The following is a 14,084-nucleotide window of genomic DNA, read 5'->3' on the forward strand; positions in this document are numbered from 1 at the left end:
CCAACGTGCAGCTGGCTCAGTCAATCTCTCAGGTTGAGCATTTACTCCCCGGTGTCTACGTCGGCTGGAAGTGGATCAACTTCGCTCGTCCCTAGCGACTTGGAGGTTCGGGGTCCTGTTGGCCCCAATAATATTCACCTTATTTTATTTTTTGTGGCGCATCTCCCGAGTGGCTTACTTTACGTAACGCACCGTACCCTAACCATCTTGACCTTGGCGGACCCACATCGGCCCCTCCACACAAGACAGGATTTCCAAAAGAAATCTAGTCTCCTCCTCAACCCCCCCACAAAACAGCTTAACCAATTTGTTCCCTGATCCTTGCGTCTTCCGTACGCCACACCTTACTATTCTTGTCAAGCATTCCACCGAAACAAGCATAGTCAAAGCTCTTGACCCCAAACAGACCAAATCCGGTCGACCCCACGATGGAACCTATCAGTGGCGCGCTTGATCAGTTCGGTCAAGACACCGATCCTAAGCCTCAAGCCCTCCTCGCTGAGGCCACCGTTGATCAGCCCGCTGATTCGGACGGAAAGACCCGAGAGACCGCCAGTCCGTCATCAGAGCGCGTTGAGACCACTTTCGAGGAACCTGCTCTGCTCGCGGACCGAAATGTGGAAGTCTACGGCCGCGCAAGCGCCTTGCTCTTCATCAATGATAAGCAGCTACCTGGTTTCCATCACGACTATGTCAAACGTCTTGGTCGAAACAGCGTGGCCCCGGGCTTGTGTGTCGAAGTCCGACCTCGATGGGGTCCAAACACCGAGAGCGTGCTTTCACTGAAACTCCTCATTCGCGATGGGAACGTGTCATACCCATTCGCCTACATCGAAATCAACATGTCGAAGTTGGAGGAAGTCGTCAGCACGCAAGTTTTCTCTACCACAGAGTCTGACGCGATCAACCGCCTTATCACCCCAGGCATCCAGTCGTTCCCCGGTGCCGTGGAGGTCATAAACCCGGAGGAGAAGCACCGAGACCTATTCAACGATGTTGAGGAGAGCGCTTCGCTCGCCGAATACATCAGAACCGCAACCTCCTCGTTCGCAAGCGCCTCAGTCATCGTGAACGCTGGCCACGTCACTCAGGTTTACCCTCCGTCGTTCTGGGGCAGCTTGGCAACCTTCCCTGCATCACTGCAGACCATCGTTCGCGACGTCAGGGCTCTTATACAGCAAAGCTTGCAGCCTCACTCTGTCATTAAATGGGTCGTCATTTCCCCTGCAATCGAGGGCTGGAATAAGCGATGGGACCTCTTCAAATCCCGAGACATCAGGCGCGGCGCCTACCAAGCGTTTACTTGCGCGTGCCGCGGAGGCAACATTAATGATCTTGATTACGAGAATACCACCTTTGACGACGTGGATCGAACAGACAGCTGCGGCGGCGCAGCCCGTGCCTTTATTTCCCGGGATGAACGAACCGTATCCCTTGTCGTCGGTGCAGCCGATGAGGGCATGTGTAAAATTAAGCAAGCCATCGCCTGCGCAGAGACTACCTTCCCCGCCGCGATGTTCCCTGTCCCAAATTCAGAATGGAAAGCCAAACCGTCAGATCTTGAAGTTTACGGCATCTCTGCAAACTCCCAGCCCCGTGCCTAAATAGTCGCTGTCATCCTGAACAAAGACTCCAAACGGGAAACACTGCCAGAGATCGGCACCCGTGCTGAGCTGTTCCTCAACGTGGGCCAACGGCCTCACCCCGTTCCTCCGATTCGGCTCTCGCCTGGTCAAGCCGCCGATTTGGCCATGAAACTGCAGAACCACTTTGCCGCATCCATCGACAAGGCCCACAACAAACTTGTCGATGCCGAGGACATGTATGACAAGTTGGTGAGAATGAAGGCGTCTGAGGAAGAGATTGCAAAACAACAGGACTACATTGACACGGTCTACGAGAATACATACATGGAATACGCCACCGCCAATGTCTTAGGTTATATCTCAAGAATATCGGATCACATTACCCATGAAACGCCCAACGCAACAGACGACGTTCGTCGATGGGTTCAGGCACAGCTCATCGCCCAAGAACTCCGCGCTCAACCGGGAGAAGACGAGATAGCACACTTTAATCGAATCCAGACCTGGCTAGCCCAGCAACGGAACATCATCCGCCCATTGGTAAACCAACGCCAAGACGAACCCTGGAAAGGCTTTCGAGTCAATCTGCCAGCCGGAGTACGCGAAGACATCGCCTTGTTCTACGTGGAAGTTCCTCTCCAGGTAGACTGGCCCTGTGGCTTTGAACGGCCCCCTTTCATCGTCGACGCCCCTCGCAAAGTCCCGCTCTACCTGGGCACATACTTTGCAAATATCACTCGTGGCGAAAAGAAGATCCTCGCCCGTATCGAGTATGATGTCAATGACAAATCCCTGTGTTACGAGGCAAACGCAATCAACGTCATGAATAACGTGAAGGACAATTCATCTGCTGCGGCATGGTGGGAATACATTCTGGCCTTTGACCCGGACCTCATCACCCGAGAGTTAGATCTGTGGGCGAGATTCCCAGGCATCGCGGACGGCGCTGCCAATGGTCGTTTCGTTGGACGGCACCTTGAAGCAGCGTGCATGCTAAAGAAGACTAGACAGGGCAAAGTTATTATTACGGGAGGCCCTGGCTCCGGAAAGACCTATTTTGGAACCCTCATCGCGCAGGCCGTCGTGGAAGGAGGAGTCGTGGACACTTCACGTACATGTATCTCAATCCCATCAGCAGCAAGTATGACATGGGCGGAGCTAGAAAGACAATGGAACAGGCAAACCAACGCTCTGCGCAAAGCCTTGGTGGTGTGGACTGCACCTCAGGACGCGCAAGTCCTTGATGCGACAACCCGCCTGCACAAAACAATTCCCGGTAGCATCATCATAAAAGTGCACACATGGAAAGCAGAGGTCGCAGCCTTGCTGGACGCAGGGGTCCGTATTCCAGAGCTCATGGAACCAAGGCCCAACGCCACCGCTACGGAACGCACCATCGCCCGATTGGTCAACGCCTTTCGCAAGAAGGAGTTCAACCAGCTCAGCCCGGCTACAAACCCGTACAGCATCTCGTCACAGTTGCGGGCACGGGCGATGGCGAATCCTGGAGCAAACCGATTGTTGTTCGATATTTAGGAAATGAAGATCAACAAACCGGCCGCCTTCAAAGTCAAACGTCCCAAACTTACAAGAAGAGTCATAAAGATGATGAAAGATTTTATCCGCTCTGCAAACATCCTTGTTGGTACTCCCGTAGCAATAAAAAATCTGCTCGACCACCTTTCAAGCGAACTAGAAGCGTTGAGCCCTGATCTTATCATCAACGACGAAGCTGGTAGGAGCACGGAAGCCATGGCCCTCGTGCCTTTAGCCATGTTCCCAGAGACGCCAACGCTTTGGTTGGGAGACGGCAAAGAACTCGTCCCAATGCACAGGGCCGCAGACTCAGTGGAAAAACCGCTATTCCAAGACCAACGTAAAATGAGCCTCTTGAAGAGAGCCCAAGACACGGGCAACGTCGATTTCACCTTCTGAGAACCGTTGAGGCAAGCGGCGAGGTGCACGGGTGGCCCTGAACTGTGGGTGAAAGGGGTTGGAGCAACCAGAGGTTCGGAGACCATGTTGGACTATTGTACTACTACATTTTCTTTGCTTTTGTTCTGTTTTTTGTTTATAATTTTTAATTTCATTTAATTTCATTTCTTTTCGTTTCACTTTACAATGCGAATACCGTATCGCTTTTATGTAAGAGATGTCATGTGGCCTACCGCATCACGCCCAGTTGTTCCCTCCTTCTCGGCTGGTCACCAGGTAATTTGGTTCTTCTTCGCCATCATCACAGTTTTCAGTGACAGTCACTCTCTGCTTCTCTTAAATACTATCAGTGCCTTTAGTCGTTGTGCTTGTTCTTCTTGCTTTCGTTCGCCCGTGATCTCATCCTTCATGATGGTGTGTAATCTGGATCTAGATCTGGGATAATGGGGGATGCGGTCCAGAACAAGAATCCTATGGCGGGCGTCGCGTGCGTAACGTAGCTTTACCTAACCGCATACATTTCGGACTTCTTCTTCTTCATTAACAGCTCCTCGTGCAACAAACATGAAAATGATTATAATCAATCTCTTAGAGCAGCAGAGCAGGTACCCTGGACATCTTTCAGTAGCTTGCTGGTCACAAGGTCGTGCATGTTACGGCCAAAGTAATAGGGTGCAGAGTGACCCTCCGCTCCAGTCGTAGAGGGAAAATGTGATGGGCTGTCGGACAGAGATGCGTGATGAACGTAAATGGATGGCAGTGGACGACATAGCCTGCTGAGGCAAGCAGTTGTCTAGCCCTAACCAGGTTGATGGCGTTATATACTCCATCAATCCACATGGTTTCTTCGCCCAAGCTGGTCCCCCCAGACTGTTTATGTCTGCTCATATGCATGTTTCATCTAGGTAGGTAGGCAATACCATGTACTTATTAGAATCGCGCTGATTCACAGGATTCTGTTGACGTGTCGGGAAGATACCTCTGAACACACATTAACACATCCCCCAAACCCTGCTTGTCATACCGCTATGAGAGCCACATCACGAGACAGAGCCACGGAATCATCTCATCTGGCCTGTGCGGTCTCGTCCAAGTGTCACAGCTAATACCTAGCGTGGGACCCCAGCGCGACACCCCATAGTTTACGAACAATAAAGGCAGCGTCATCGAAACTCATGGCTGCATTCAATTACGTTGATTTCCTGTCTGGCCAACGAGATGGATACAGAGCAGGCAAAACAGGTCCATTAGTGGATCAAAGAAGGTAATTCGCCAAGCTCATATCTCTTTGTGCCTTTTGGTTTATGATCGATCTTGGGTTCTCTTCAACAGAATTGTAAGCGCAGCAATTGCCAAGAAGCTCGCGGCGAAGGAGATATTATTCCAAGACTTGGAGAACTGTAATAAGGAAATTTTATCTGGCACCCCATCTGTCGATTAGCAAGATACCTACAGGTAGGTACCTAACCTGTTGAACGGACCGATAGAAATGTATGATAATTATATTTGGAGGTTAAGTTCTACAACAAGAAGAGGCGTTTATGTAAGACTAGTTATAAAATCATTTACCATAGTACCCTTCCTTCTAATACACCTCTGGAACGATATGATATAAAACAATATCACCGATGCTGTATGCTTGATTTAATCTAATTCTACATTCGTTGTGGTGTATGCTGAATTCGTACGGGTTGGTCCGTTGTGGCGGCGGGATGGCGCCGTGGCGTTCATTCAGTCGGTCGGTCAGGTTCCAGTCGATCGATTAGAATCAATCGGTCGGGCACGGGGTAATGTGGTGTCAGACAACTTAATAGGAAACACAATACTGGTCAATCTAACACGGTATCTCAACATCGGCCAGTCAGTCCTAGTTTCTCAGTGTGTCGCCGATTGCTAGACGAGAGAGAGCTTTCGTGTATATATCCGCTATGATTTTAGTGGTTAATATATAGGTAAGGTACCTTTATAGTAGAACTACTACTACCTAGTAGCAATAGCAGCAGTAATAGTAGTAGTAGTAGTAGTAGTAGTAGTAGTAGTAGTAGTAGTAGTAGTAGTAGTAGTAGTAGTAGTAGTAGCAGCAGTGGTTATTGTAATGTCTAATATCTTAGGTCGTATGTCTGCGAAACAAGAGATCTTCTGTGAAATCTCCTATTTCAGGAGGTACCGACAGAGTTTAAGGTTATTGCATTTGTATTCCGTTAATAAGCCTATGACCACAATGCCACCAACGTAAACGACATTGATCAACTTCTTTCGTTGGAAAACGCAAGGGCCGGACGGGAGCGGTGTCATATTCATCTCGTCCATCGATCGTTTCAGCGTTCCAAACGGCTAGATTGCTTTAACCCGTACAACGCCTTCTCATGAATGCCTACACGGACGATATCCTCCTAATGAAGAGCCCCAACTCCACAACGCGCAACTGGACGACCCAGGCGCACAACAACGCTGATATATGCGATAAAGCACTGCCCCAATCTGCTGTTCTAAAGCACGTTGCAGCGCCTACGATTACGGACGTCGAACGTCGAGAATGATCCACCGACCGACTGAGATGATCCACTGACCGACTATTTACACAATGACCTCCCTCCCACATCCTATCAAATTCGTGCCCTACCAACGTCAAACCTCCCACGTATCTATGTTTCCACGTTTCCACGTTTCCACGCTCCACCTGAAACCGTGCCTGACCGATTTGAACGACGCCACACAGCCGTTGCCATGCCCGACAGCCCTCAACAACACTAACTTACACTGTTCCACTCCATGCCTAACAGGCTTATACAACCACATAAACCCACGACATTAATGCAACTACAGACTTACAATATCGATACAATAAACTACGAACTGCAAACTACGAACTGCAAACTACGAATTACACTGACGCAGTTCCGGGGCGTGTTCGAAGGAACAAATGTCAGTATCTTCAGCTGTTAGAGTTTTACTGAATTTACGGGTATATCTTTTCTCGTTCCTCCAGACTCCAGCCTAGTACTTGAGTTATTGGAATAGAAACTCAAGCTATTCTCTGTCTCATTACAACAATCACAGTAGCAGCAGTAGTACCTAGCTTATGCTAGATTTAGAGACTGTAGAGCCATATTACATTTAGGTAAATCTGCAGAAACAGTAGCTTACGTGCCAAAAGCGATCAAGTTCTTGTATGTACACAGGTGGATATAACTTTCAGAGAGCTCTTCCGAGAATAGAGGTAAGTTTATATTGTGTCTTTTGACTTCTAACAATTGAATCATCCATGTATCTGATCTGAGAGGGTACAGGTCGTCAACTTCCCTCTCCATATACAGCACTGCACTGACGCTCTGCGCCAAGACTTTGTGTTGCTCGTCTCGAGACATAGTGTTGCGTTGTCTACATATAGTGTACTCAATGGACTCTTAATAAAAGGATAAGGGCAAACGCAATAATACTTGTTATTTTGTTTGTTGCTCCTTTGTTACTCCTTTGTTCAATGATAAAGGTTAGCGAATATAAGTTGACTTGTTGGCCTATGGCTTATACACTTCAGAACCTCGCCCACCCCGACGTTCGTTCTCATCCCTTTCAGACCTGTATCTTGTTGGTGAACGCGCATGCATCCATCTACACAATGTATCAACTGCATGGACCTCACATTAAGCCGTATCTAAGTCGCTCACATTGTAAAGAGGTCAACATTCTTCAATATTGTGGCAATCACTGCTGTTAATGTACATATTCTAATACATTTGTGCAAACAAATCATAATCTGTCCCGGTCTAAGCACTCCACCCCCATCCATCTTCTACTGCAGAGCCTTCACACCAGCCTGCATCGCCTTGAAATGACTCCAGTCAAGGCTGTCTTGTGCTAAAGCCCAGTTCATGACGCCGCCGAGCTGCTGCTTCACAACAATATCCGTAAACTTTTGGGTCACAAACTCTGCAGTATCCCAGGTCCAAAATACCTCCTTGTCAGCATCCCAGTACCATTGTCCCCCCAAATCTTCATCCGCGACGCCGTTCTGCACTGCGTGCTGGAAATCGCCGTTCATGTTTGCGGCCTCGAAAGTGATGGCACCAGACTTTCCGGTGTCACTTCCGTCGGCGGCCTCGAGCTCTGCCGTCGGGCAGCCAACGGGCGTCGTGCAGTTGAATCCCGGGGCAGTTTCAAACCACTTGGCGTAAAAGGCAAAGCCGAGGTTGATCTTGCTGGGGGAGAGACCGCGTTCGATGTAGGTGCTGATGGAATCGCCCGAGTTGGAGACACCGCTGTGATGAGTAGTTGTGTTCATCCGGCGCATCATGAGGTCGTATGTCATGACCTGTAACATTGATGTCAGTACAATTTATCGTTCTCAATCTTGCAAGGGATGAGATTTCGCATCCAGTACAGAAAAGAGGGTACTCACATTGACGTAGTCGACAATGTCGTTAATCTTGGCCACATTTTCAGCCGTGTAAGCAATCATGTCCTCGACTCGTCCTGGAGCAGCAATGGAGAGCTCAATATCTTGACCAACAGCATCCTTGATTGCCTGCAGGAAGAGAGGGAAAGCATCAATCTCCCAAGCCTTCTCAGAGTTGGGAGTCTGTCTATAGTCCTGGCCATTGCCGCCAGGGAACTCCCAGTCGATATCTGTAGCCGCAACCCGTTAATATAGATAACAGCCATCAACTCATCGTCTGTTGTACTCACCAACACAATCATAGCCCAGTGTCTTGACTGTTGTAGCGACATTCTGGGCATAGGTTTGACGCGTTTCATTACTTTGTGCGCCTGCACTGAAACCGGTCGTGTCGCCCCATCCGCCAATTGAGAGGCACACAAGTACACCATCGTCGAAAAGAGCTCGGATTTGGTCCAAGGGCATAAAAGGCTGATACCAAGTGCCGGAGTTGAAAATTGTGGACGCGGCGAAGGCGGTGGACACATGCGTGACACCCTCAGTAATGGAATGATCGGGCAGATTGGTTGTGTCCCAGCTAGTGGTAAAATATAAGTACATGTATCTTCTACAATCATCGCCGGAGGAGTGGTACGCACGAATCAAAGTACGTGAGATAGCGAGGCTTTGCCATTGCTCCGGTGGCGGCAACGGCCGCTGCTGCGACGGTAGAAGTGCGCATCTTGGACAAAATCTTGCGTCCAGGTATAAGGAGAAGGAGATGGGAGAAAAAGATGGCGTTCAGAGATTGAATGGTGGTCAGCCTTGGGTATCATGGACACGCCATTCTCTTTATATAAACGCCACCTCGTGAGCAAAGCCGGGTGCCATCAGCCTCGTGAGCCGTCAACGGGCACCCAGCTGTTTCATCAACCAGACGACAAAGAAACAAAGGCCAATCAGATCAGATGATGGAGCACTGGAATGCCTGCCGTCCGAATAGTAATACGGCAGAGGCCGATCCATAGGAAAACGGATAACGGGCCCCCAAAATTGTAACGTCGCAATTTTACGCGGGAGCTTGACGATATGCTTTGACGATCTGTTGGACGTTACAGCCTGCTTCACCCGTCCGGGTTGCCAGCGGATGACGGGCTGCCGCTATTAAAGGATCGCGTCCCGTCTGCAGATTCATCTCGACCATCTCTGATGCATAATCTGTTTCTTGTACGACTGTCATCAGCAAATAACCGTCAATTACATCAAATTCACACTCAACTCGAACCCCTATGAGCTGGAGCCACCAGAGGCGGGACTTTGCCGAGATCCACAGCGGATACCAGAGCTAATCTGGAGAAAGCAAGTCACAAGCTGCGGGCGACAACCGGCCCTGGCATATCGTCAGAGATCGTCAACGCTTGCGATTTAGCAGCAACGCCTAGTTGCCCAAACAGTTGTTAGGCGCTGCATGGCGATTATAAGCTTGAGTGGGGAAAAGGAGACGTGAATGGCGAACGTGGCTGATCAGTGAACAATTAACAAGGGAATTGGAAGTTGAGGGTTGATCTAGCTATAGCGTGGGCTGCTACTGCTACTGCTACTACTGCTGCTTTTAGTGCTACAGCTGCTATTAGTGCTACAGCTGCTACATGTATTAGTGCTATTAGTGCTACTGCTGTATATATAATCGGGATGCTAGATAATCTCTCCCATTGAGAATCGGTAATTTAAAATCCAATCAATTTGATATGCCTACTACGACGGCTCTCGCACGTCTAAGGCAGCAAGTATGGACCTAGCCTTCCGCTCAATCTCCGGTGAGGTCGTCCGACGTAATGTCGTTTTCCTGGCCGTCCAAGCTAGCCTGCGGGCTGCTCCTTGGCGCCTCCTTTCTCCGGCCGAATGGACTTGACACGAAGAGGATGATGAAAAGAGATGATGAGATGATCTATCTAAAATGGAGAAAAGCCTGAGGGCTTTCCAAACGAAATAAACATTCTCTTGGCGTTGTAAACAGACAGATTTGCTACATCAGGTCGCGGGAGCTCGCACGTGCAACGGGACTGAACATCATGTGGGGAAGAGACTACATGTACCAAAACGATCTACTGGAGACAACTTCAAGACAACGAATAACGAATGTCTATGTCTTCATTGCGCGTAACTCAATGTCAGACGAAAATGTGATAGCTCGTACCTCCTCGCTCCAAGCTGCTCAAAATGTGATGCTACTTCCCGGAAAAGGATACAACTTACACATCCGATATCACCAAGCCATCCTGATATAAGCGGATAGTTATAATCTGGAACCCCGAATCCTCAAAGTATTTTTATATGTATATATATGTTTTATATAAAAGCTTAGATCCTAAGTCTAGCCTATTACAATGGTTTCCTTTCCCCCCCTTCATGTCGTCGTAAACTGAATTCATTTGCAGCAAGCCTTGTGTAAACCTCTCCCTCAGAGATCACAAACACCATGCCATATCATCATGCCGCAAGGCCTCCATCTACCATCAAAATCTGGCCAGTAGTAAATGAACTCTTGCTTGAGGCCAAGAATGCAACAGTTTCCGCAATTTCAGCGGCCGTGCCCCAGCGCGCAAGCGGCGTCACCGCAGTCGCGCCCTCGAGGAGAGCCTTCGTCGGGGTGAGCATCATCTTGGGCACCATGCCTGCGTCGATGACTCCTGGGCCGACAGCATTGGCACGGATACCGTTAGCAGCCTCCTCGTAGGCAAGTTGGCGAATCATAGTTGTCACCGCCGCCTTAGGGGTCGCGCTTTTGTTTTGTTGTGTTAGCTCATGAACAAGGGTCTACTAGTAGTATATAACTGTGAAGGATATTTCTCACCTCAACGCGTCACAGGGCACAGTCCTGGATACCGCGCTTGTTATCAAGGCCACAATCGAGGCGCCCTTGGCCTCACGCAAGATCGGCACGCCGGCCTTTACGATGTTGAAGAAGCCGTGGACGTCGGTCTCGATGACGCTGCGGAAGGTCTCGTCCTTGAAGTCCACCAGTGGGCCGGTATCGAACACCAGGCCACCGGCGGAGACGACCGTGTGTACGCGCTTGTATGTGTCCACGGCATGCTTGAAGACAGCCTCAACCGCCTTGCGATCAGTGACGTCGCAGGCTACCGCGCTCGCCTTGCGCCCAAGCTTGCGCACCTCCTCCACCAGGGACTCAGCATCGGCAGCGTTCGACCGATATGTGACAACAATATCAGAACCACGCTCCGCGATCAGGCCGGCAGAGGCACGTCCAAGGCCGCCTGAGCCGCCGAAGACGACGGCGCAGCCTTCGGGATATTCAGGTGTATTGACGCCGAAACCCATTGTGTATGTAGTTTCTTCTTGTTGCGGTGGATAACTATGTGGGTTGAAGGATTGAGATAATGAGATATTGTCAATTGATGTAGATAGAGTCTTGAGCCTCAAAGAATAACAGGCTCTTCATTTTCTCTTATATAGATAGCTGAACAAAAAACGGTGTGGACTTATGGACCTGCATATTGTAGCTCCTGGCAATTTGCATCCTGTAGACTAGACATCTTGTAGACTAGAGAATATCCCAGGCTTGCCAAGACCGGCAGTTGTCTCTTCCTACTGCATGGGAAGTTTCCTGGCGAATCACATCAGTCCCCCTGAGGCGTTCAACGGTTTTCAACGGTTTTCGAGCTTTGCCTAATAAGCTTACACTAGAGCCTCGATGGACTCCAGATCCTGGGGGGGTAGTAATTGTAGAGTTACATTGAAAATGGGGAAACGGAAAAGGAGAGACTTGGCATGCAGCGGAAGCAAAAAACTTGAGACGCACCCCCTCCATGTCTTTATACAGCGATCAACTCGCGTGAATATTTCCGCCAACGGCAATGATGAGGAGACCAATTTTTTGAAACAAGTATTATTAGACTTCAAATTCGATGATCTTGTTATGTTTTGGGCTTTTTTCTCTCATAACTCTAATCAAGTACTTGGGGTGAGACGAGAGATGATACTTGGCAAGCCTATGTAAATGGACCCATGTCTCATGATTTTCTTCAACGGCGTGCTTGGCTATGCACTCCCCTTTTGATGTTGTCTCACCGCCGTTTCTTTATCCTGCAGGTGAGCAGATTACTTCCCATCTGCCCTAATACATAAGAATAATCAACCCCAGTTAGAGTTATGGCAACAGGCCACTTCCTCGGGACCCTCTTCCGGTCCCGCGAGTGCCGCTGCCAGTTCCCAATCTGGGGTTTAGCGACGTTGACATGTATCCACCGGATACGCCTTATGTAATACTTCTCGTAATACATTTATGGGACAAAGAGGTTTACAAGCCGGGATACAGCACTGAAGTCAAAGAGTAGCCCCATGTCTGTACATTGTTGGGGTCTGAATGCTACACTGGTATACCTCAAGGATGTTTATATAAGTCTTTCCCTGTTTCTTCTAGGTGCTGTTTGGCAAGCCTGCTAGCCAAGCAGGCCAAGTTAGGCTGTTTCTTTACTTATGCCGCAATGTGACCTTGGAATGAATAAATAAAACTCTTATAGCGCACTTAACACTTACTTGTAGTAATATACATTACTCGAGAGCTGAAAAGCCTAGTTCACCTCCTGTCCTGTTTTGCGATTAGTATCTACTTGCTTGTAATACATACATTACTCGAGAGCTGAAAGCCTGGTTCACCTGCAGTCCTGCTTTGCGACTAGTATCGACCGACATCCGCAGCTTGACCAGAGAGATCTAGAAGCAGACAGGCAGCATCTTCACAATGCCGTTTGTTTTTCCAATTCAGCGGGAACCTCAAAAAGCTGTCATCGCCGGCGCTGTTGTGTTCTCGCTGCTGCCGCTGCTTGCCGTTAGTGGGCGGATATACGCGCGGTTGAGGTTCAACAATGCCCGTCTCGATCTGAGTGACTGGCTCATCATCCTGGCATGTGTAAGTATTCTTATCCGCTCAAGTCGAGTAAATTCTTCAATGAAATATTTTCCTCTAATGAAAATGTTATCCTTCAGATTGTCGCGGTCGGGTACCAAGGCCTTGCAGTCTCCTGCGCTGTGGTTGGGGGGATGGGATACCACACGACTGAGATCCTCGAAATGGCAGGAGAGGATTCGGTAATTCTTCTGCTGCAGCTTGTGACCGCCGTCGTCGTCTTTTGGTCGCTCAGTCTCGGGTTGGCGAAAATGTCCATCCTCGCCTTGTACACCAAGATCTTCTCCGTCAGGAGCTTCATCCTCATCAGCCAAGCCTGTGCCGTATTCGTCCTGCTCTGGGCCATGATCCTGTTCATCGGTGCCTTTGCCATCTGTACGCCCGTTCAGCTTAACTGGGACAAGTTCCATTATACGGGAACCTGTGGCGACGTCAAGATGTTGTGGGCCGTCACCGGAGGGCTCAACATCTTCTCTGATCTGGTCATCATGCTCCTCCCTATGCCATATCTCTACGGTCTGTCGCTACAATTGTACAAGAAGATTGGTTTGATGGTGACCTTTGGCATCGGGCTTGCGTAAGTGGCCAACTCTTCTCCTATTTTCCGTCCAACTGCGCCCAGCTAACGCTTGGATACACAGAGTCTGCATTGTAAGCGCCGTCCGACTCGCCGAGATTATCAAAATCGACATGAACGACTTCCCATTCTTCGGTGGTGTCGCACTCATGTTTAGTGCCCTGGAGCCCTGTCTGCTGGTAACTGCATCATGCATCCCGCTCCTCCGCCCGTTGGTATCTCGAAACAAATCGCAAGCTGGTAACAGCGGCTACGCCGGAGGCAATGCCAGTAGCAACACCGGAGCTCTCTCCGCTTCTAGAAAGGGAGGGTTCTCGGAACTCCAAGACGACGACCGCTCGACGAGACAACTGCGCTCCGAATTTGGCGGCAAGGCAACTGCTGCGGCAGATGGCAGTTCCTTTGATTCTGATGGACCGGATCACCACCACACCGACTTGGAGTTGAAAACAATTACAGTTACAAGGGACTGGAGGGTCGAAGAATCCGCTGTTTAAATTGATTTAGACACTGATTTAGACAACGCCTGGTTTACACAAGCCAAAGTGTGCAATATTTCGATATCCTGGGTTAGAGCGCAGTCCCGATTGGTGGCGGTACAATTGTTATACCATAATTCCCCCTTTATTATTGCAGCTACTCTTAGTTTTATTTCTATTTCTGGCCTGCTGGTAGGTCTAC

General features: G+C 49.4%; 5 protein-coding genes across 5 annotated transcripts; 3 read left to right on the forward strand and 2 right to left on the reverse strand.

Moving 5' to 3' along the window:
• Window positions 1-428: 428 nt before the first annotated feature.
• Window positions 429-3,122, forward strand: TGAM01_v210344 (hypothetical protein; the record flags this gene model as incomplete). Its single annotated transcript, XM_018807317.1, has 2 exons — window positions 429-1,565; window positions 1,656-3,122. The coding sequence occupies 2 exons, from the start codon at window positions 429-431 to the stop codon at window positions 3,120-3,122; spliced, it is 2,604 nt and encodes an 867-aa protein (XP_018659483.1).
• A 69-nt stretch (window positions 3,123-3,191) lies between these two features.
• Window positions 3,192-3,521, forward strand: TGAM01_v210345 (BIP4; the record flags this gene model as incomplete). The annotated part of the gene is made up of 1 exon (XM_024550773.1): window positions 3,192-3,521. The coding sequence occupies one exon, from the start codon at window positions 3,192-3,194 to the stop codon at window positions 3,519-3,521; it is 330 nt and encodes a 109-aa protein (XP_024404470.1).
• Window positions 3,522-7,314: 3,793 nt separating this feature from the next.
• Window positions 7,315-8,638, reverse strand: TGAM01_v210346 (glycosyl hydrolase family 18; the record flags this gene model as incomplete). The annotated part of the gene is made up of 4 exons (XM_018807316.1): window positions 7,315-7,833; window positions 7,921-8,147; window positions 8,208-8,494; window positions 8,556-8,638. The coding sequence occupies 4 exons, from the start codon at window positions 8,636-8,638 to the stop codon at window positions 7,315-7,317; spliced, it is 1,116 nt and encodes a 371-aa protein (XP_018659482.1).
• A 1,748-nt stretch (window positions 8,639-10,386) lies between these two features.
• TGAM01_v210347 (general stress protein) lies at window positions 10,387-11,238 on the reverse strand (the record flags this gene model as incomplete). Its single annotated transcript, XM_018807315.1, has 2 exons — window positions 10,387-10,678; window positions 10,751-11,238. The coding sequence occupies 2 exons, from the start codon at window positions 11,236-11,238 to the stop codon at window positions 10,387-10,389; spliced, it is 780 nt and encodes a 259-aa protein (XP_018659481.1).
• A 1,423-nt stretch (window positions 11,239-12,661) lies between these two features.
• Window positions 12,662-13,900, forward strand: TGAM01_v210348 (hypothetical protein; the record flags this gene model as incomplete). Its single annotated transcript, XM_018807314.1, has 3 exons — window positions 12,662-12,829; window positions 12,907-13,403; window positions 13,468-13,900. 3 exons carry the CDS (start codon window positions 12,662-12,664, stop codon window positions 13,898-13,900), a joined length of 1,098 nt encoding a protein of 365 aa, XP_018659480.1.
• Between the last annotated feature and the right edge of the window lie 184 nt (window positions 13,901-14,084).

The sequence above is a fragment of the Trichoderma gamsii genome, assembly GCF_001481775.2.
Source record: "Trichoderma gamsii strain T6085 chromosome Unknown Scaffold_61.2, whole genome shotgun sequence".
NCBI classification, from domain to species: domain Eukaryota; kingdom Fungi; phylum Ascomycota; class Sordariomycetes; order Hypocreales; family Hypocreaceae; genus Trichoderma; species Trichoderma gamsii.